General features: G+C 43.8%; 1 protein-coding gene across 1 annotated transcript in view; it reads left to right on the forward strand.

Annotated features, from left to right (window-relative positions):
• The window catches only part of FYB2 (FYN binding protein 2), an 84,959-nt gene that overhangs the window by 40,697 nt on the left and 23,437 nt on the right, over positions 1-20,825 (forward strand). Inside the window, exons 13-16 of the mRNA XM_033916789.1 lie at positions 3,356-3,482; positions 5,298-5,338; positions 6,087-6,153; positions 15,419-15,508. Of these exons, the coding sequence (XP_033772680.1) occupies positions 3,356-3,482; positions 5,298-5,338; positions 6,087-6,153; positions 15,419-15,508 (325 nt within the window). The remainder of the gene's footprint in view (positions 1-3,355; positions 3,483-5,297; positions 5,339-6,086; positions 6,154-15,418; positions 15,509-20,825) is intronic.

A 20,825-nucleotide genomic window follows, 5' to 3' on the forward strand; every position in this document is an offset into this window, starting at 1 on the left:
CCCTGTATAAAAATCTTAAGACATTAAGGGGGGAAGGGGGGTGGGGATTTTTTATTATAATTGAAACAAAGCATTTTCATAAATAATTAAGGGAGGGGGATAATATTTTATATTATGATGATCAATTAGTGTATTTGAAAGCTCAATTGATAAATGTCAATATTGTACTTGATTTAAGATTTGAAATGAGTAAAGATTTGAAATGAAAATTACAAGATTAGGGGGCATGCAAAGAAGCAGCTAAATAGTACATTTAAAACATGTTGGAGAAAATTTCTTCACTTAGCAAGTAATTAAGCTCTGGAATTTTGTTGACAGAGAATGTGGTAAGTGGTTAGCTTAGCAGGGCTTAAAAAAGAGTTTGCACAAGTTCCTAAAAGAAAAAGTTCATAAAGCATTAAGTATGAATTCTACTTTGGGAACCTTCCAGGTGTTTGTAATGTGGACTGGCCACTGTTGGAAACAGGATACTGGGCTTGATGGACCTTCGCTCTGTCCCAGTATGGCTATGCTTATGCACTTAAGCTTAGATTGATATGTGTTTGATTAAACACCTCCTGATACAATTTGTCTAGTGTTGAAGTAATTTTGTTTGAGTCCCCATTTTTCTATTGTCATTTCTGATAAATTCTTTTAGGACCTTGCCGCTCAAAAGTAGAAGGTTTTATTTTGTATTTTTCAATTCAACCACTTAACTATCCTCTAAATCAGGTGTGTCCAACCTTTTGGCTTCCCTGGGCCACGTTGGCCAAAAAAAAATGTTTCTGGGGCCGCACAAACGTGCAAATGCTGCAGCAAGACAGAGGAGGGAGCCGGCAAGACGGTAAACACTAGGGGGCAGCAGAGGAAAACACTGCGTCGCCCTCGACCGAAGCCGCACAAAATACTTCACGGGGTCGCATGAGGCCCTCGGGCCGCAGGTTGGACACCCCTGTTCTAAATAATCTGGGACAATTAGGGAAAGGCAACTTTGAATCCCGTGGTAATTGCTCTTCTTGGCAGCTAGAAGATCATCTCAGGAGTTTCAAGTTTATTATTTAGCTTCAAGTTTATTATGGTTTGATATACCACTTACCAATCCTAAGCGGTTTGCATAAAAAACCATTATCTAAAAATTAATAATAATAATTTATTTCTTATATACCGCCAAAGCCGTAGTAGTTCGAGGCGGTTTACAATAAAGAAGGGCTGGACAAACAGCGAAAGTTGGTACAATCAGCAAAAGAAGATACAATTAAGAGGGCTGGACAATCGGCACATATTTGGGACAGGATAGGTACAATATAATATAAGAAGGACTGGACTATCAGCGAATATTGGTACATCAGCGAATGAAGATACAATTAAAGGGAAGTAGGAACAGGTACAATATAATATAAGGGGTCATATGTAAGGAGCAGGGAACGGGGGGTGGGGGGGAGGCTAAGAGATCTTGGGAACAAGAGGATGGGCATAAGGGATTTAGGTTATAAATCGGTTAAATAGGTTAGTTTTTAATAATTTCCTGAAGTCAAGGTAGGATGAGGAGTGCGAGATAATATTGCCCAGCCAATCGTTTAGTTGACCTGCTTGGAAGGCAAGAGTTCTATTCAGGAATCTTTTGTAATGGCAGCCCTTTAGAGTTGGGTGGCTGAACGGATGGGTTTTGCGTGTGGGTCTGGAAGGCCGGTCTAAGATAAAGTAGGGAACCAAGTATAAGGGGGCCGAACCAAGGATGGATTTGAAACAGAAACAGGCAAATTTGAACTGTATTCTTGCCTCCAAGGGTAGCCAGTGGAGTTCCTGGTAGTAGGGGGTTATGTGCTCCCATTTTTTCAGCCCATGTATCGGACGTATTGCCGAATTTTGGATGATTCAGAGTCTTTGAATGTTTTTTTTTTTTTTTTTTTAGAGACCCCAGGTAGATGATATTACAGTAGTCAAGTAAGCTTAGAATGGAGGATTGCACCAGTAAGTGGAATGAGGGAGCATCAAAGTATTTTTGGATGGTTCTTAATTTCCATAAGGCGGAAATTAGGCTAAGATAGGGTAAAATGTGTTTTATTTATTTATTTAACCATTTATATACCGCATAAAACTATTCGGTTTACACATTTGCTACATACTAGTTATCCTGCTCGCCTTTTAGTTGCTTAGCATTTAAAACAAAACAAAAGACAAACATAGGGCTCCTTTTATGAAGGCGCGTTAGGGCCTTAACGCGCGGAATAGCACATGCTAAATTGGGCCCGCACGCTAGCCGCTACAGCCTCCTTTTGAGCAGGCGGTAGATTTTCGGCTTGCACGTGCTAATCCAGTGTGTGCACTAAAACGCTTAGTGCACCTTCGTAAAAGGAGCCCGTAGTATTATTTTTCTTTGGGGGATGGGAAATCTATCTCGAAACAAATATTAACAAATCATAATATGAATTCCGACATTGTCAAACCATAATTTCCACGAAAGAAAATGCAGAAACGCATTGAAATTACATTTAAGGCAGAAATATTCTTAACACTATTTCTTGAAGCTGAAGATGAAACATAAGAAATGCCTCCACTGGGTCAGACCTGAGGTCCATCGTGCCCAGCAGTCCGCTCATGCGGCGGCCCAACAGGTCCAGGACCTGTGCAGTAATCCTCCATCTATACCCCTCTATCCCTTTTTCCAGCAGGAAATTGTCCAATCCTTTCTTAAACCCCAGTACCACACTCTGCCCTATAACGTTCTCTGGAAGAGCATTCCAGGTGTCCACCACACGTTGGGTAAAGAAGAACTTCCTAGCATTTGTTTTGAATCTGTCCCCTTTAAACTTTTCTGAATGCCCTCTTGTTTTTTTATTTTCTGAAAGTTTGAAGAATCTGTCCCTCTCTACTCTCTCTATGCCCTTCATGATCCTGTAAGTCAGTGCCACTGAGACATTAGCGCATAGGAAGGCATTGACAGATAGCTGCGTGACAACATGAGACACGATGCGTGAAACAAAAGGAGAACTTTTGGGATGCATCATTTCATAAAATAAAAATAGGGAAGGATCTTAGGGCTATCGCAGGGGTCTCAAAAGTCCCTCCTTGAGGGCCGCAATCCAGTCGGGTTTTCAGGATTTTCCCAATGAACATACATGAGATCTATGTGCATGCACTGCTTTCAATGCATATTCATTGAGGAAATCCTGAAAACCCGACTGGATTGCGCCCCTCAAGGGGGGACTTTGAGATCCCTGGGCTATCGGCACTGCTTCTTGAGCTGTGGCACTTGTTGCTAATGATGCACTTGCTTCCTTCTTCCTCTTGGCCCTTACTGCCTACCGTACTATGAGGACCTTGACTACCTCTTGCTCTTTAATTCTGATGGTACTTCTTGATGTGTTGGTTTCAGTTGGCTACGTATATGTTAATGCATTGAAGGTGGATAAAGAAACCATTGCTGAAAGTCAGCGAAGCCTGAAGCCAAGAGAGATTGCCAATGGAGTCTATGATGATGCGGAGGGCATGGGAAAGGAATTGCAAGTATTATATTTCCATCTGTATCTGGTAACTCCTCTCAGATTGTTGGAAAGGAGTACTGTTGATCTATAATGCTGCTAGACCTGCGCAGCGCTGTAGACATACACCTGAAGAGACAATCCTTGCTCAACTGAGCTTACAATCCATTCACGTTTAAAGAGGGCAAATGAGAGATTTGGAAGTTTTGTTTATTATGGGAAATGATTAAAAGTGTGCCTGTTGAATAGGGCTATTCTTTGATCACATACTCGTAGACTGACATGATTTAGGGACATCGCAAAATCCGGATCCCTTAGACCTGCCCCTAGGCCCCAGGTTCTACCCATCCCCCACCCCAGCGCTGCCCCCTGCTCTGGTCGGGCAGGAGAGCATCCGCGCCTGCGACGCAATGAAGTCACGCGCAGCCCTCCTGCCCGATGGCAATTTTCAGGGAGGCTTTTCAAGTTTCAAGTTTTATTAGGATTTTATATACCGCCTATCAAGGTTATCTAAGCGGTTTTACAATCAGGTACTCGAGCATTTTTCCTATCTGTCCCGGTGGGTTCACAATCTATCTAACATACCTGGGGCTATGGAGGATTAAGTGACTTGCCCAGGATCACAAGGAGCAGCGCGGGGTTTGAACCCACAACCCCAGGGTGCTGAGGCTGTAGCTTCAACCACTGTGCCACACCCGGACAAAGTGTTGGGTTTTGAAAAGCCGTCCGGACCCCCCCGGACGTTTCCTCGAAAGGAGGACATATCCGGCGAAATCCAGCCATCTGGTAACCCTAGACATGATCCTATTGCGTCACCATCTTTCTTTTTTTTATTTTTTTTTTTTTAAAGGATCGTATTTCTTTCCTAATGTTTTTGTTCTTCTGTTTGTCTCTGCCTGGTTGGAAACCTGCGCAAATCACTTTGATCGGGTAATGACAGGCAGTGTAGAAAGGGCTCCTTTTACGAAGGTGCGCTAGGGTTTTTAGCGCACGCACAAAATTACCGCGTGCTATAGCGCGCGGTAGCCGAAAATCTACCACCTCATAAATAGAAGGCGGTGGTGGCTAGCGCGCTCAGGAATTTAATGCGTGCTATTGCGCGCGGTAAGGTCCTAGCGCACCTTTGTAAAAGGAGCCCTAAATGTTGAATCGATAAAAGGAACATGCGAGAGAAGGGGTAATCTTATTTCAGGGTACTTAGGAAATTTTTTTATAAAATTGTCCCTATCTTATAAAAGCATCATATGTACCTTTTAAAAAAAAAAAAAAATTAGGCTCTTCAAATAATTCCCAGTAAGGTAAAAATTCTCTTGCACAAATGTACTGTACAGTTGCTCTGAAAAAGTTGGATGCGTGTGGGTGTACTCTGGGTGCGAGTGTAAATTTAATGAATACAATGCCACTGCACTCCCGCTCTAACCAGATTATTCCCCCGGTAGAACCTACACATAGGGCTCTTTTTATCAAGCCGCGCAAGCGGGGTTAACGCGCGCGACGTTTCATCACGCGCTAACCCCCGCGCTGGCCAAAAACTGCCGCCTGCTCAAGAGGAGGCAGTAGCGGCTAGCGCAGCCGGCGGTTTAACGTGCGCTATTATGCATGTTAACCGCTAGCACGGCTTGATAAAAGGAGCCCGTAGACTACATGAATGTACAAGCGCTCTTGTTGGCAGGTGTACTTGTGCGTAGACGCCCACGCAGTTCTAAACGACTCATTTATCTGCATGTAAGATGCACTTGACCTATGGAAAATGCTTTATAAGGTCACCTCAAAAAAAAAAGTCTATAAAATGGGCATAGTTTCAAATGTTAATTACATGAATATATCTCCCAACAGACCAACGATGAGCTGCTCTCCCTCGTTCAGTTCTGATAGCTGTAAGTATGAAATGCTCTCTCTAGGGGGAAAAAAACCAACCTGAGGATGTGCTGGTTACTGACATATGTACCGTGGTCTCTACCAAGTTGTCCTTGCATTTGGTAACCTTCTAGTAGAAGACAGAGTCCATTCTCAGCTAATGTGTGACCAGTGGCATAGCAAGGGTAAGCGACGCCTGGGGTGGTGGTAGCCTTCCCCCGCCCTCTTCTACAACCCCCTGCTCCTTCCCAAACCCCCCCCCCCGCCCCATGCATGCTCCTTTCCCTTCCCCCGTACCTTTTTAATTTTCCAGGTGAGAGCAACAGCGCAAACTTGCTGCCCGCGTCGTGTTGGCTATCCCTCTGATGTCATTTCCTAGGCCCGAGGCCCGGAAGTGACATCAGAGAGAGGCGACACCGATGTGGACTCATAATGCTGATCACACAAGAAAAATTAAAGAGGTACGAGGGAAGGGTGCATGCATGCAACAGGGGGAGGGGGGGAAGGAGGGGGCTGGAAAGGAGACAGGCGCCTAATCAAGAAGACATCATCTATGAACCTCACCCATAGTTTGATCCATACAGAAAAAAAAAACATTGGACCTCAGTAGTCTAGTTGAGGTGTAGGGAATCAATGATATATAAATATGACAAAATAACCTGACTCGTTGGCAAAATAATCCTAACTGTGCTAGGTGATTTTTTTTGCTATTGCTGAATAAAATTCACATTTTAATTGTACTGCTTCTGGTGACTTTTTTTTATTCAGTTTCAGAAGAAACTCTTGAGGAAACGTATGACGATGTTGAAGTTGACAGTTTCGCAGCCAAGTCGGAGTGAGTTATTCACCGTCTTTACAGATAATGTAACAGACTCACCTTCATGCACAGTTCCTGTTTGTTCACATCAGGGTTGTAGATTTTAGACAACACATTTACTTGGTATTCTGTTCTTTTCTGAAGGAAAAGCTTATAAGTGGTGGTGTGTGTATTGGGTTGTATATATTACAGAGTTCTAGCAGGTGATGCTTCTTCATACTTGATAAAATTACAGTAAAACCTTGAATTGCAAGTAACTTGGTTTTGCAAGACAAGCAAAACATTTTATTAAATTTTAACTTGATATACAAGCAATGTCTTGCAATACAAGTACATACAGTATACACAGATCCCAGCTGAGCCGATGGTTCTTCTCTCTGATGCTGCAAGAGTGTAGTGACTGTTCTAAACAAGCAAAGTCTTGCAATACGAATACATACAGTATATACAGTATACAAGCATCACAACTGAGCCAATGGTTTTTCTCTCTCTGAAGCTGCAAGAGTGTAGTGACTGTCCTAAACGAGCAAAGTCTTGTGATATGAGTACATACAGTACACACGTGTCACATCATCACAACTGAGCCGATGGTTCTTCTCTCTGACGCTGCAGGAGTGTAGTGACTGTTCTAAATGAGCGAGGTCTTAAGAACATAAGAACATAAGCAGTGCCTCCGCCGGGTCAGACCATAGGTCCATCCTGCCCAGCAGTCCGCTCCCGCGGCGGCCCAAACAGGTCACGACCTGTCCAAATCACCAGAAGGGGCCCCCATGCCACCTTGGTTTCCTATTGAGTCCTATCTTCCCATCAAAGTCCTAGCCCTCCGGTCTTGCACATGCACGACCTGGTCGGGTTTCTATACTTATTTTCTGGTTAGCTTTCTCAGTATCCCACGATCCCTTTATTCCTCAGGAATCCGTCCAGTCTCTGTTTGAATCCTTGTACCGTACTCTGCCCAATCACGTCCTCCGGTAGCGCATTCCAAGTGTCCACGACCCTTTGGGTGAAAAAAAACTTCCTTGCATTCGTTTTGAACCTATCTCCCTTCAGTTTCTCCGAATGCCCCCTCGTACCTGTTGTCCCCTTCAGCCTGAAGAATCTGTCCCTATCCACCCTCTCTATGCCCCTCATGATCTTGAAGGTCTCTATCATATCACCCCTGAGCCTCCTTTTTTCTAGAGAGAAGAGCCCCAGCCTATCCAACCTCTCGGCATATGGGCAGTGTTCCAGCCCTCTTACCAGTTTCGTTGCTCTCCTTTGGACTCTCTCGAGTACCGCCATGTCCTTCTTGAGGTACGGCGACCAATATTGAACGCAATATTCCAGATGCGGACGCACCATCGCTCGATACAGTGGCAAGATGACTTCCCTCGTCCTGGTTGTTATGCCCCTTTTTATGATGCCCAGCATCCTGTTGGCTTTTTTTGAGGCCGCTGCGCACTGTGCAGATGGCTTCAGTGATGCATCCACCAGCACTCCCAAGTCTCTCTCAAGACTGCTTTCTCCCAACAATGCCCCCCCCAATTTGTAGTTGAACAACGGGTTTTTTTTCCCTATATGCATGACCTTGCATTTTTCCATGTTAAAGCGCATTTGCCATTTGTTCGCCCAGTCTTCCAGCTTGTCTAGGTCCCTTTGCAGGTCCTCACACTCCTCCCTGGAGCTAACTCTGCCGCACAGTTTGGTATCGTCTGCAAATTTTATAACCTCGCACTTTGCCTCCTTTTCCAGGTCATTGATAAATATGTTGAAGAGTAACGGCCCCAGCACCGATCCCTGCGGCACACCGCTCGTGACTCCCCGCCAGTCAGAATATTGGCCCTTTACTCCGACCCTCTGCAGTCTACCCGACAACCAGTGCTCTATCCATCGGTGCACATCCCCTCCCACCCCATGGTTCCACAGCTTCCTAAGCAGCCTTTCATGTGGCACCTTGTCGAAAGCCTTTTGAAAATCGAGGTAAATGATGTCGATGGGTTCCCCATTGTCCACCCGACTGCTTATTCCCTCAAAGAAGTACAGAAGGTTCGTTAAGCATGACCTTCCCTTACAGAATCCGTGCTGGCTTGTTCTCAGTAGGCCATTTCTCTCAATGTGCTCGCAAATGCCGTCCTTTATCATAGCTTCCACCATCTTCCCTATAATTGAAGTCAGGCTCACCGGCCTGTAGTTCCCGGGGTCACCCCTCGATCCCTTTTTGAAGATAGGTGTGACATTCGCCAATTTCCAGTCCTCTGGTACCTCTCCAGTTTTCAAGGATAGGTTACAAACATGCTGGATTGTGCCCGCTATTTCTTGTCTTAGCTCCTTCAGAACCCTCGGGTGGATCCCGTCCGGACCCGGTGATTTGCCGCATTTTAACCTGTCTATCTGTTTGAGGACATCCTCCTTACTTACCTCTATGTGCTCCAATTTCTCAGCCTGTTCCCCACTCATGAGCTCCTCTGAGTCCGGTATATTAGATGTGTCTTCTCTCGTGAAAACCGACGAGAAGAACGTGTTCAGCCTCTCAGCTACCTCTTTATCCTCTTTAATCACTCCCCTCCTATCCCCATCGTCCAACGGCCCCACCTCCTCTCTCGCTGGTCGTTTCCCCTTTACGTAACTGAAGAATGCCTTGAAGTTTTTCGCCTCCCTGGCCAGCCCCTCTTCGTATTTCCCTTTTGCTTTTCTAACCTCTCGGTGGCATTCTTTTTGGCATTTCCTGTGCGCCTGGTGATTTTCCTCCGTTGGATACTTTTTTGTCGTTTATTGCCCTCTTTACTTCTGCTGAGATCCAAATCGGGTCCTTTGACCGCTTGTTCTTGCAGCCTTTCCTGAAACTGGGGATTTACATTTTTTGTGCTTCCTGCAGGGTGTCCCTGAATAGGGTCCAGGCGCTTTCCACAGTCTCCATCCTAAAGATGTTTCTGAGCTTCCTCCCCACCATTTCCCTCATAGCAACATAGTTCCCCTTCTTGAAGTTGAGCGCAGTTGTTGCAGTTGTTGCGGTCTTTCAATACAAGTATGTATAGTATTTTGTATTAAAGTTTTGGAGTTGTGGAACGAATTGTCTGAGTTTCCATGATTTCTTATGGGGAAATTCGCTTTGATATATGAGTGCTTAGGATTACAAGTATGCTTCTGGAACGAATTATGCTCACAAACCAAGGTTTTACTATAATTTTGCTTTACTTCCTCAAAACTTTCTCGAAGTCCTAAGGCCCTTTTGACTTTTCGTCGGTGAAAGGCTGTAAATTAAAAAAGATATGATTGGATGCTTTCATATCGGGCTACTATCTACGATAAGGAGCTGAAATCTTTATTACTAATGTCTGTATCTTATTTACACCTTAGGAGACAACTTAAGACTTACTTATTCTCAAAGTTCTTGGGTCCTTAGTTTCTAACTCATCTGTTGTGTATTCCTAACTAATCATGTGTAAACCACATAGAACTTAAAGGTAAAGCAGTCTAGAAATGTTTTTTTTTAATGTTATGTTATGTTAAAATTTGTAATATGACTGAAGATACATTTTCAAAAGTATGTGGAAGGAGAGATGAGATTTACATCTTTTATTAATAGTATGTGGGCACTTTAATAATACACCTTCACAATGAAGTCTATTCAGACGAAAAATACATAACAAAATATGGAAAACCCAATAGGTGTGTAGAAATCTTTTTTTTTTTTGGGGGGGGGGGGAAACAGACCTCAAGTACCCACAAGTGTCAGATATAGATAATTCTTGTCTGGACACCATTAACTTGAGCTATCACTGGTCCGAAAAACAAACCCCCTTATCTCATATAGATATTGCAAATATTTTTTTAGCTAGAAAAACATTTTGAAATTACTTAGCTTATTATAGCTGGTGGGTGAATGGCCGGGCCCATAGAAATGTTAAGCTCTCAATGGAGCTTCTCCGTTTCACTTTAAAGGTTCTCCGTAGCTTTAGGGGACGCCGAAACCAAAATTCAAAATAGGCAGTCAAAAATCACCCACCCACCGCTAAACTCAACTAGCTAATCTTGTGTAAACCGATTAGCTAGGCACTTTAACTATTTTAGAGTCCTTTTTATTAAGCTGTGATTAAAAAGTGAACATAGTGTTCCCTTATGTGGGTTTTTCCCACATACTAAAGCCATTTTTTATTTTTTTTTTTAAATTGTGGCTAGCAAATAACATGACATAACTTTATTCTTCTATACCGCCACAATCAAACAGTTTCTAGGCGGTTTACACAGAAGAGAACTGGTCAATCAACGAAATACAAACTAAACTAAACTAGATCTTAAGTTTGTATACCGCATCATCTCCACAATCGTAGAGCTCGGTACGGTTTACAGGAAATGGTATAGAGAAGGAACTCCAATGAGGGTTGCAGGACCGTACAGAGAAAGTTTAGAGGGACTTAGTATAACAAAGAGGAGTAAAAGTACAACATGTTATCTAGAGTATAGACGATGTAAAATTTTTGTTATGAATAAAACTTCAATTAAGAAATGAATTTAGCAAATAGTGCAGTCTTAATTTCTTTGCGAAATGCGCCATAAGACAGCATGGCTCCACTAATATAATTAACCAGCCATGTACTAATGCCCCCATTAGTGTGTGGTCATTAATAACAGCCCTTTTATGCAGGCAGTAAAGGCTTGCGTAGTAATCCTGCACTAACCAGTCAGAGCGCATCTGATTAGCACAGAAACCCCTACTCTCTGTCCTCCGGATACACACCCTCCAACAAAAAATGTAAAACTTGTTTAGCATGCAAATGGAAAATACAGATTTTGAACACTGCAGGATTCCTGAGTGCATCCCGCAGTAAGCCATTTTAAGTTGTGGTAAGTGCACACTGACACTTACTGCACCTTACTAAAAAGATGCCCCCCCCCCCCCCTTATACACTTATCCCTCAGTATTCGCGTGGGTTAGGTGCAGAGCCGGCCCACGAATAGGGAAAAATCGCAAATGAGTTTTTGGGCCGGCTGTGACCCACCCCCGCCTCCCTCCTGCGTCCCCAGACCTTACCTGGTGGTCTAGCAGTGGCGCGGGGCAGGAGCAGTCTTCCTCGAGACTACAACGGGAACTCAGGGCAGCCATTTTGATGATGGTTCTGCACGGGGCAGGAGCATAGGAAGATCGCTTCTGTCCCGCGTCACCATTAGACCACCAGGTAAGGTCTGGGGAGGTTTGGGCAGCCTGCAAATAGATGAAAATTAGAAGAAACTTAGAAGCAAAAAAAAAAAAAATTGTGAATAATTGAATTCGCGAATAGGAAAACCGCGAATAGTGAGGGAGAGCTGTATTATAAACCTAGGGGGTTTTTTCTTTTGGTTTTTTTTTTTTTTAATTAAACTGTTAACTGTAGCATAGCAAAAAGAGCATATCTTTACCTACTTCTATAAAATACTGAGTGGAGTGGAAAAAGTAAACTGAACTAAACCTTAAGGGGCTCATAATTTAGAAAAAAAAAAGTCTAAAAAGTGGCCTAAATGGGTACTTGGACGATCAAAAAGCCTGATCGTCCAAGTACCCATAATCAAAGCTGGTTTTAGACGTATCTAAAACCAGCTTAGGCCTTTCCCCTGCCTCTAAACGCACAGAGAGAAAAGAGGCGTGTTTAGAGGAGGGGAAAGGGTGGGAGGTGGGCCGACCTACACCTAGGCGTGCAGCAGGTATAACCAAAGCTTAGTGTACCTTTATAAAAGAGGGGGTAAGAATAGTATTTATTTACCATATTTTCTCGCATATAACGCGTACGTTATACGTGGTTTTTACAAACCGCGCATACCCTTGCGCGTTATACGCGTGAGCGTGTTGTACAAAATTTTTTTTACATAGTTTCCCCCCCCCCCCGACGCCCGATTCATCACCTGGAAGGAGCGCTCGCACTCCCACCCCGAAGGACCGCTCGCACCCCCACAGCCTCCCCCCCTCCCCCATGGAGAAGCTGTCTACCTTGTTTCCGGATGCCAGCCCAGCTGCTTCCTTTGCCGGCGGTCCTGCCCCTTCTCAGAGCCCTGTGCTGCGCTGCTTCCTCTTCAGGCGGTCCCGCCCTTTCTCTGATGTCAGAGAAAGGGCGGGACCGCCGGAAGAAAAAGCAGCACAGCAGGGCTCAGAGAAGGGGTGGGACCGCCGGCAGAGGAAACAGCTGGGCTTGCTGGCATCCGGAAACAAGGTAGACAGCTTCTCCATGGGGGGGGGGAGGCTGTGGGGGTGCGAGCGGTCCTTCGGGGTGGGGGTGCGAGCGGTCCTGCGATGGGGTGAATCGGACGTCGGGGGGGGGCATCAGGCTTTCAGGGTAGGGACAAGACTTCAAGGAGGAAAGGAGAGTCGGAGCGGGCGAAAACAGTCAGGGTCTCCAGAGGAGAGTCGGGGCGGGCGAAAGGAGAGTCGGGCAGCATGCGCGGTATACGGGTGTGCGCGGTATATAAAAATTTATGTACATAAATATGTGTTTTTTGCGCGCTATACCCGTGTGCGCGTTTTACACGGGTGCGCGTTATCTATGTGAAAATACGGTATTTAATTTTCTATCACTTATTTATTCGATTTTCTATCACTTGCACTGTTTTAGAGAACAGAAAATTGGTTGCTGTCCTGAAGCTGCCTTAGTTCTTGTGTGATAGCGTGTACAGTTATAGAATATAACCCAAAAATTAGGAGACCAAAATATATCAGCAGAATTGTAGATTTTTCAATCAAATAATATCAAAACCAGTTACAGTTTGACAGACACAAAAAGAGTAGAAAATGTCCCAATAAAACCACCAGTTCATTAAAAACAAGAAAGGACAGAAAGCTGAGTTAACCAGTAGCTTTTATTTATAGAGGAACATGCAGGATCGCAAAAATTAGAAGACCCAACATGGCCAATGTTTTCAGCGAGTAGATGCTTCCCTCAGGGGTCTAAAAATCCAATAATACCAGCAAATATAATCCAACAAATACTAATAAAATATTAAATGGAGAAGGCAATAAATAATAAAAGTAAGTATAAAAAGAACATCAGGGGGGCTCATAATCAAAAGAGAAAAACGTCCAAAAACCAGCCTAAGTCGGCACTTGGATGAACATTTGTCAAAAACGTCCAAGCGCCGAAAATAAAAACGGGTTTTGGACGTATTTCTAAATGACCTAGGCCTTCATAGTGCCGCTCAACGTCCAAAGCTAAACGGGGCATTTCGGGAGGCATGTCAAGGGCAGGAGTTGGGCAGGACGTGGGCCAGCTTAGACTTACTCGTACAACATGTATAACTGAAAGTTATACAGCCCAGGATCGACAGAACTTGGACGTTGTAACTTAGACCATGTAAAACATGGTCTAAGTCACAAAAACCCACCTAAACTCACCAGATAAGCACTGCAAACACATAACGTAGACCCCCACACACAACCCCAGTGATCACCAACCAACCCCTCCATATAAATTTTATTCACAACTTTAAATTTCAGCCTCCAGACCATCATCACCTGGCCGTCTGGCATAGGAAAGCCTAGTCGTCCAGCACAGAGGCAGCTTAAGCCGTCTTGGGGGTGGGTTAGGGACCCATAGAGAGGAGGACCCATGCCTATAAGCCCCTGTTATCACTGCATTGATACTGAAACACGTGCACTGCCCTATACACCCCCAAAACCCTTTTTTACTGGCATAAAAGTGGCTCTTGAAGCCATAAGGGTTATTGGGGTGGTAAATAAGTGGGTCTAGGGGATTCTGGAGGTGGTTTGGGGGGCTCACTATCACCTATAAGGGAGCTGTAGTGAGATGAAGACATGGCACCCTTTTTGTGAAGTTCACAGCAGTGCCCTGTAAGGTACCCCACTATTTAGGTGGCATGTCTGGGTGTGCAGTCCATCACTTTGCAGACCCCTCCCACGTCCAACAGGGCTTGTTCTAGGCATTTTGGACTTGGACGGAAAGTTGGACGAAAATGTGGTATAAAGATGGACGATTTAGCGGCTTGGACGATCAGATCGGCAGGACGTATAATTAGATGATTTTCGAAAGTAAAAAAAAGTTGGACGTATCTTTCGAAAATGTGTCTTAGGCTCTTTTTAACTTTGGATGACTTGCAAGATGGACGCAAATGGACTTAGACGTCCCTTTCGATTATGCCTCTCCACGCTTATATACAATATTTATAAAACTCTAGGGCTCCTTTTATTAAAGTGTGCTAACCAGTTTTACGAAGCTGCGTTAGCAGCTTTATCGCACGCACCTTTTTAGCGCGCACTAACCCCCACGCTAGCCGAAAAACTACCGCCTGCTCAAGAGGAGGCAGTAGCGGCTAGTGCGGCTGGCAAATTAGCGTGCACTATTACGCATGTTAAACCGCTAACGCGGCTTCGTAAAAGGAGCCCTTAATGTGCTCTAATCATTATCATGCACTAAATCGGTTAGCACACCTTAAGAAAAGGACCCCAAAATACAATACAGGCTCCAAAATAAATGATAAAATATAAATATATTTCAAAGAAGAGGGCAAAACTAAATAAAATAAAAAATCACCATTATCAATAAATATTAACAGATAAATGAATAGATAACCTACATAATGGCACACTGGAGATAAAAAAAAAACCAAAACTTGAAATCCCAATGTGTGCAATAGAAAATCTGAATATATAATCAAACCAAAAACTGCAATACAAAAAAAAAAAAACCAAATTGTAAAATGGAGACTCAAATGCAGTGATATAAAAACATTTTTTCATAGATTTATATTAAAACAACTAAAGGCTATATGGTTATAAATTGTACAAGAGGCGGGTAAAAATAGAATAGTTAAAACATATCTTCACAAAACTAAAAAAAAGGAATACATTTTTTAAAAAAAAGATAATCAGGAAGTTTGTATATATAAAATTAACAGATGTTATTTCATCTTTATATATTAATATTTATTGTGATTTTTATATATAAATTTGTCCTCTTTTTTGAAATATGTTTATATTTTATCATTTATTGTGGAGCCTGTATTATATTTTTATAATTATTTTATATACATTTGATATTTTTTAAAATTTACTTCTATATGCATTGTATTCTGCATTTAATATTTTATTGGTACCTATTGGATTTCTATTTATTGATATTTGTTGGATTTTTAGACCCCAGAGGAAGACATCTACTTGCTGAAACACTGGCTTGTGTTGGGTCTTCTAACTGTGATTCTGCTAGCAATGAATGAATTTGAGGTCTGGCAATCCAGGCTCCTTTATATTCTAAATAACGTATTCAAGAATGAACTACAGAGAAATAAGGAAACATTGTAACACTCTTCTCCTTTACTCTTACAGGGAGGATGGAAAATCTAAGAGACTGGGGAAGCTTTTCATGAAAGAAAAGTTGTTTAAGCTGAAGAACTACAGATCAAAGGAAAATTTGGCGTAAGGATCCTTTTGACATTACCGATTTTTTTTTTTTTTTTTTTTTTTTTTTTTTTTTCATTTCTAAACATTCCCCCTCATTCTATAATCTTGTCCTCACCTTTTCATGTGTAGTGTGAAAAATGACACGTGCAAGGTTGTAGAATAGTGTCAGTTACGCACGTAAGTTAATTGGCACATTAGATGCTAATGGCATTAACCCAGTGAATTGCAAACTGTGGGCCGCACGAGGTTCTGGGTCTGCCGCCAGGGATTGAAGGACACACGAGCGTCACTTCTAGCGTCGGCACCTCTGCGCCCTCGCACAAGCCCTCCTCTCGTTTTTCCCTGAGCTCAGGGCAGTGTCTGGAGGGCCTCCGAGCACCTGTGGATGTCGATGCACGCCATGTCATTGCGTTGGCATCCGCACATGCTCAGAGGCCCTCCAGACACGACCCCAAGCTCAGGGAAAACGTGATGAGGTTTGTGGGGGTGGGTTGTGGGGGTGCCACAGAAAAAAACATTTGCTCCGTTAGTGTGCCAGACGGAAATAAAGGTTTTTTGCAGGACACTGCATTAACCAACAATCGCTGATTGATGGTAGCTGGCACTAATTTGAAGTTAAGCATAATTGTGTATTTAGTCACATTTCTTGAAACTTAGCATGGAACATCTATACTATGTAACTGCAAGGGGGTGTGAACATGGGAGGGGCAGGGGTGGGCCCAGCACTTAACATTCTGATTCTAGAATATTGCCAGTTGGCGTGTGGGATTGCTACCTTTAGGGCTCCTTTTACAAAGGCGCGTTAGGGCCTTAACACAGGCAAGCCGCTACCGCCTCCTCTTGAGCAGGCGGTAGTTTTTCGGGTAGCATACGCTATAGCACGCGCTAATCCGGTGCGTGTGCTAAAAACGCTAGCGCACCTTTGTAAAAGGAGCCCTTAGCGGCAATCACACCAGCCATGGCATAAGCGGTCACGCCTACATGTTGCCACATAAATGCCCACTTAGGGCAAGTAGCATTCTGTAACAGCTTGTCAATTATAGAATTTGCGCTTAACCCTCGGCATTCTAGAACCTAGGCAACTTTTTTCAGATTTATTCCCAATGTTCTTTCCTAATTAATAATGGTCACTGATTCTTAATTTATAATACCTGCTAGCCATGTTTCATTTGGAAAAAAAAAAAAAAACCCAGAAATCCCAGATGGTTTTCATTATTCATTTGCATTGCTAATTTGCGCTTGACTAATATTGTCATGTATAATTTAAAATTTCAATATTTTTTTTTTAAAGGAAAATCCAGGTGTTAGATCATTGATGACCTCATTTCCTGATCATTTTTAATGGATTCTTAACAAATGAACTTTATATCTGAAGGCAGCATCTATGTACTGAAGATTTTCTGTTCAAATGTATACTGTGGTTCAGTGTATCGCAAATGGTGCATGCCAATCCAACTCACACATATTCATTGTGCATATCCTGAAAATCTGACCTGCCTGTGGCTCTCGAGGACCGTAATTTCCTACCCCTGCACTAGGGGAACGGGAACGGGGATAGGTTACTATCAAAGCTGTTTACATATTATATAGTAGATTACGGGAATCCGCTGTGGGAATTGAACCCAGTTTCCCTCATTTTCAAGCCACTTCACTAACCATTAAGCTACTTCTCTACTCTAGGTGAAGCCTTTCACACTAGGGTCAGACTTATTTGTGCTGTATATGGGATTTCCCTCTATAACATTTGTGTAGAAAGGGAAGGCAGTAGGGATCAGTAGTATAACTTTGGATTGGCCTGACTGGGTACAAGCCCAACCAGTCTGGTGGCCAATGAGATGGTGGATATGGGAGCACAGGGGAAAGAGGGGCCTTAGGACCAGGCGAGTGGGAAGGAAGAAAGAGGGAGAGATGTTGGGCCTAGGACCAAGGGGAGGTAGGGATGAAAGTTGGGGCAAGGAAATGCTGGGGTGCAGGGAAGGGGCAGGAATGTCGGGCTACAAGTGCGGGGGGTGAGAGAGGAGGACAGTGGGAAAGAAAGGGAGAGATGCTGGATCATGGTTGGGGGAAGAAAGAAGAGAGATGTGACAAGGACATACTGGGGATGGAAGGGGAGAGACAGGAAAATGTCGGGATACAAAGGCAGAGGGGGAGATGATGAGCGACAAGGATGGAAGGAGTGGAGATACTGGGAATGGTGGAAGCAGGTGGGAGAGGCCATGGAAGGTTGGCAAAGAAAAGAATGAGAGGAGAATGGTGTGTACAGAGAGCAGAAATATGAAAATGGAGATAAAGAAGGGTGGGACATGTGGACAGGGCATACTTGGCTGTGGCTGCTGCTTAGACATTAGGTGAGCCTCCAAGTCCTTTGCGGTTTGAGTTTTATATGGGCCTTGTGTGCTGTTTCTTGACCTGCCTATCCCCAGACAAATTGGCTGCTGGTGCTGTGGCATTGCTGTTCTAACACCTGCCCTCCGTGGCCCACACAGGTACGCCAGTAAGATCTTAGATATGGCCTCTACCACACACTACCATGTGTTGTGTTCTGCCCAGAGGTCTTCAGTGAGGCTCAGTTCTGTGCCTCATCTTGAAATAGATCTGGGACTTCAATGGGGGTTTTCTTTACACTGACTGCAATAAAGATCTCTGTAGAAGAGAATGACACAGGGACAATTTTTTCTCCGTTCACAAGGGAGTTCATTTTCCCGTCCCACTCCCTTGAGTTCTTTTCCTGTCCCTGCCCCATTCCTGCAAGCTCCGTCCTCATCTGCACAAGCCTCAAACCCTTTAAAATCATAAGTAGCTTCTAGAGCTCAGATTGTGATGTCATAATGCCTCATTCCACCAATGCCGAAGCTCTGTCCTCATCTGTGCAAGCCTCAAACACCTGAAAATCCTAAGTAGCAACATTCTAGAGCTCAGATTGTGATGTCATAATGCCTCATTCCACCAATGCCTAAGCTCCGTCCTCACCTGCACAAGTCTCAAACACTTGAAAATCATGTGTTCGAGGCTTGTGCGGTTAAGGCAGAGCTTACAGGGATGGGGCAGGAACAGCAACAAAACTGACAGGGACGGAATGGGGAAATTGAGTTCCTGCAGGGACAGGAACATACTTGTCCCCGTGTCATTCTCTACTCTGTAGCACTGCAAGTCACAGCAGCTCTGCCTTTATTCTTCTACTGGTGCCCATGTTAAAAAAACAAAAAAACAACCTTGCATGTCTGTGAGGGGCGGAGGGGTTGGGAAAGGCAGGGGAGATGCTGAGCTCCAAGGGGGAAGGGTTGGAAGGGCTCACCCATGTTAACTCTGGGCCCACCCAAAATGGCTGATCTGGTATGCCTCTGGTAGGGATGTGCATTTACTAGTTTCCATACATCATGTTATAGGCCCTAAAATTTTTTAAGGCAGGCTTACTGAGTTGCACTGTTCAGTATGTGTTAATTACCCCATCAATGTGGCACATGTGCTGTTAACAGCTAATGGGAATATATGAAGGACTGTGCCCTATACTTAACATAGCATAATAAATTCCACTTGAATAGATTTAGCTAACCAAATCCCATCACCTGCCGTTCAGTTCAGAGGTAAATTTTTTACTGCAGCTTAGTAAAAGGACTTACTGGATTGCGATTCCTCCCGGGACAGTAAAAATGTAATTCAGCTTCATCTAAACAACAAAAGAACCAGAGGTCCAACTTCGTCTGCAGTGAAAAAACAGACCAGAGCAAACAAACCAAAACTGTGACGAACTTGTAGTGCATTTCGGAGATTCACTGGTGTGCTACCAAACGCTATTTTTCCAGGCTTCTTTTTATGATATTTTTCTTTTTACCTTTATTACCATGGACCCCTGATGAAGGTTGTCCGAAACACGGACCGTGTTGGGTCCCCCGTCTGGTAAAAGGTTTTTAGTTAAGATTTATTTGTCAAAATAAAATTTGCCTGCACCGTGTACAAGTCTGCAGTTTTGGTTTGTTTATTCAGCTTCATCTACCACTTGAGAAAAGGTATTAGCTAAATTTCAAGGGATCGATATTCAAAGTAATTTGTCCGAGCCTTGTGTCTCAGGGGTGACTTGGTATATAAGTCCAAGATTTAGAGGAGAGATGTTGAGGTGTTGCAGAATGAGTTTGAACTGTATGCGGCAATGGATAGGGAGCCAGTGGGGTGATTTGAGGAGAGGCGTGATAAGGGGACAGCGACTCTGCCGGAATATAAGTCGTGCAGCAGAATTTTGGGATGGATGGAAGGAGAGAGAGAGAAGTGGTTACGAGGTAGACCTGTGAGAAGCAAGTTGCAGAGGTGATAAGGGTTTGGATAAGGGGCTTTGGTGGCGTGCTTTGAGAGGAAGGGTCGGGTTTTGGTTTTGGCGGTGCAGAGAAGGAGAGGTTGCGAGCTGATGAGACGGGGAGGACGAGAGTGCCATCCAATGGCCCAGCATCGAATTTCTGGACAGAATGCCAGCGGTGGTCAGGAAAATGTCAAGTGCTGCTTGACTGAATATTGACCCCTCCCCCCCCAAAAAAATAATTTTTTTTCCTTCTCTTGTATCTTGTGAACCTTCCCATGCCTAATATTTGATACTATCTCCTGCAATATGTGATGGCTTTCAGCATTAACCCTAAGACTTGCTGGTTTGCTCTTCTAGCCTGTGAAGTTGCTTTGTTTCACCGTGTTGCATTGAGATTGTCATGTGCCAGGCTAAATATGTTCTTTTTGTAGTCTTCTAAGTTTCAAAGCGATGTACAATTTAAAAAAATCGGGGTACCAACAACATAAGAACATAAGAATAGCCTTACTGGGTCAGAGCAATGGTCCATCAAGCCCAGTAGCCCATTCTCATGGTGGCCAATCTAGGTCCCTAGTACCTGGCCAAAACCCAAGATGAAGCAATATTCCATGCTACCAATACAGGGCAAGCAGTGGCTTCCCTGATGTCTTTCTCAATGAAAGACTTTTCCTCCAGGAACTTGTCCAAACAACACTCAAGTCACACTAGGTTGTAGACAGTAACAGGCATACAGGAGGAGGGCAAGGTGGAACTGCAATAAATTACAGAGAGAAGATAGAAGGTTAGAACAAAAGCCATTTAGATTTCCTTTAAGAAAGGGGTCGCCTCGAAAGGTTTCAAGTCTCAAAATGCGTCCTTTTAAAGCCAACATTTTAGGGGTCAGTTGTTAGAAGGAGCTTGGGGGTCATCAAGTTTCAAGTTATCGAAGTGGTTTTTACAATCAGGTACTCAAGCATGGAGAACTGAAATAAGCCTGAATGGGTTTCTCTCTACTGCTTGGAAAAGTTGCATGCGTTGCTCTCTTTACCAGCCTTCCGGGGA

The sequence above is a fragment of the Geotrypetes seraphini genome, chromosome 12, assembly GCF_902459505.1.
Source record: "Geotrypetes seraphini chromosome 12, aGeoSer1.1, whole genome shotgun sequence".
Taxonomy (NCBI): Eukaryota; Metazoa; Chordata; class Amphibia; order Gymnophiona; family Dermophiidae; genus Geotrypetes; species Geotrypetes seraphini.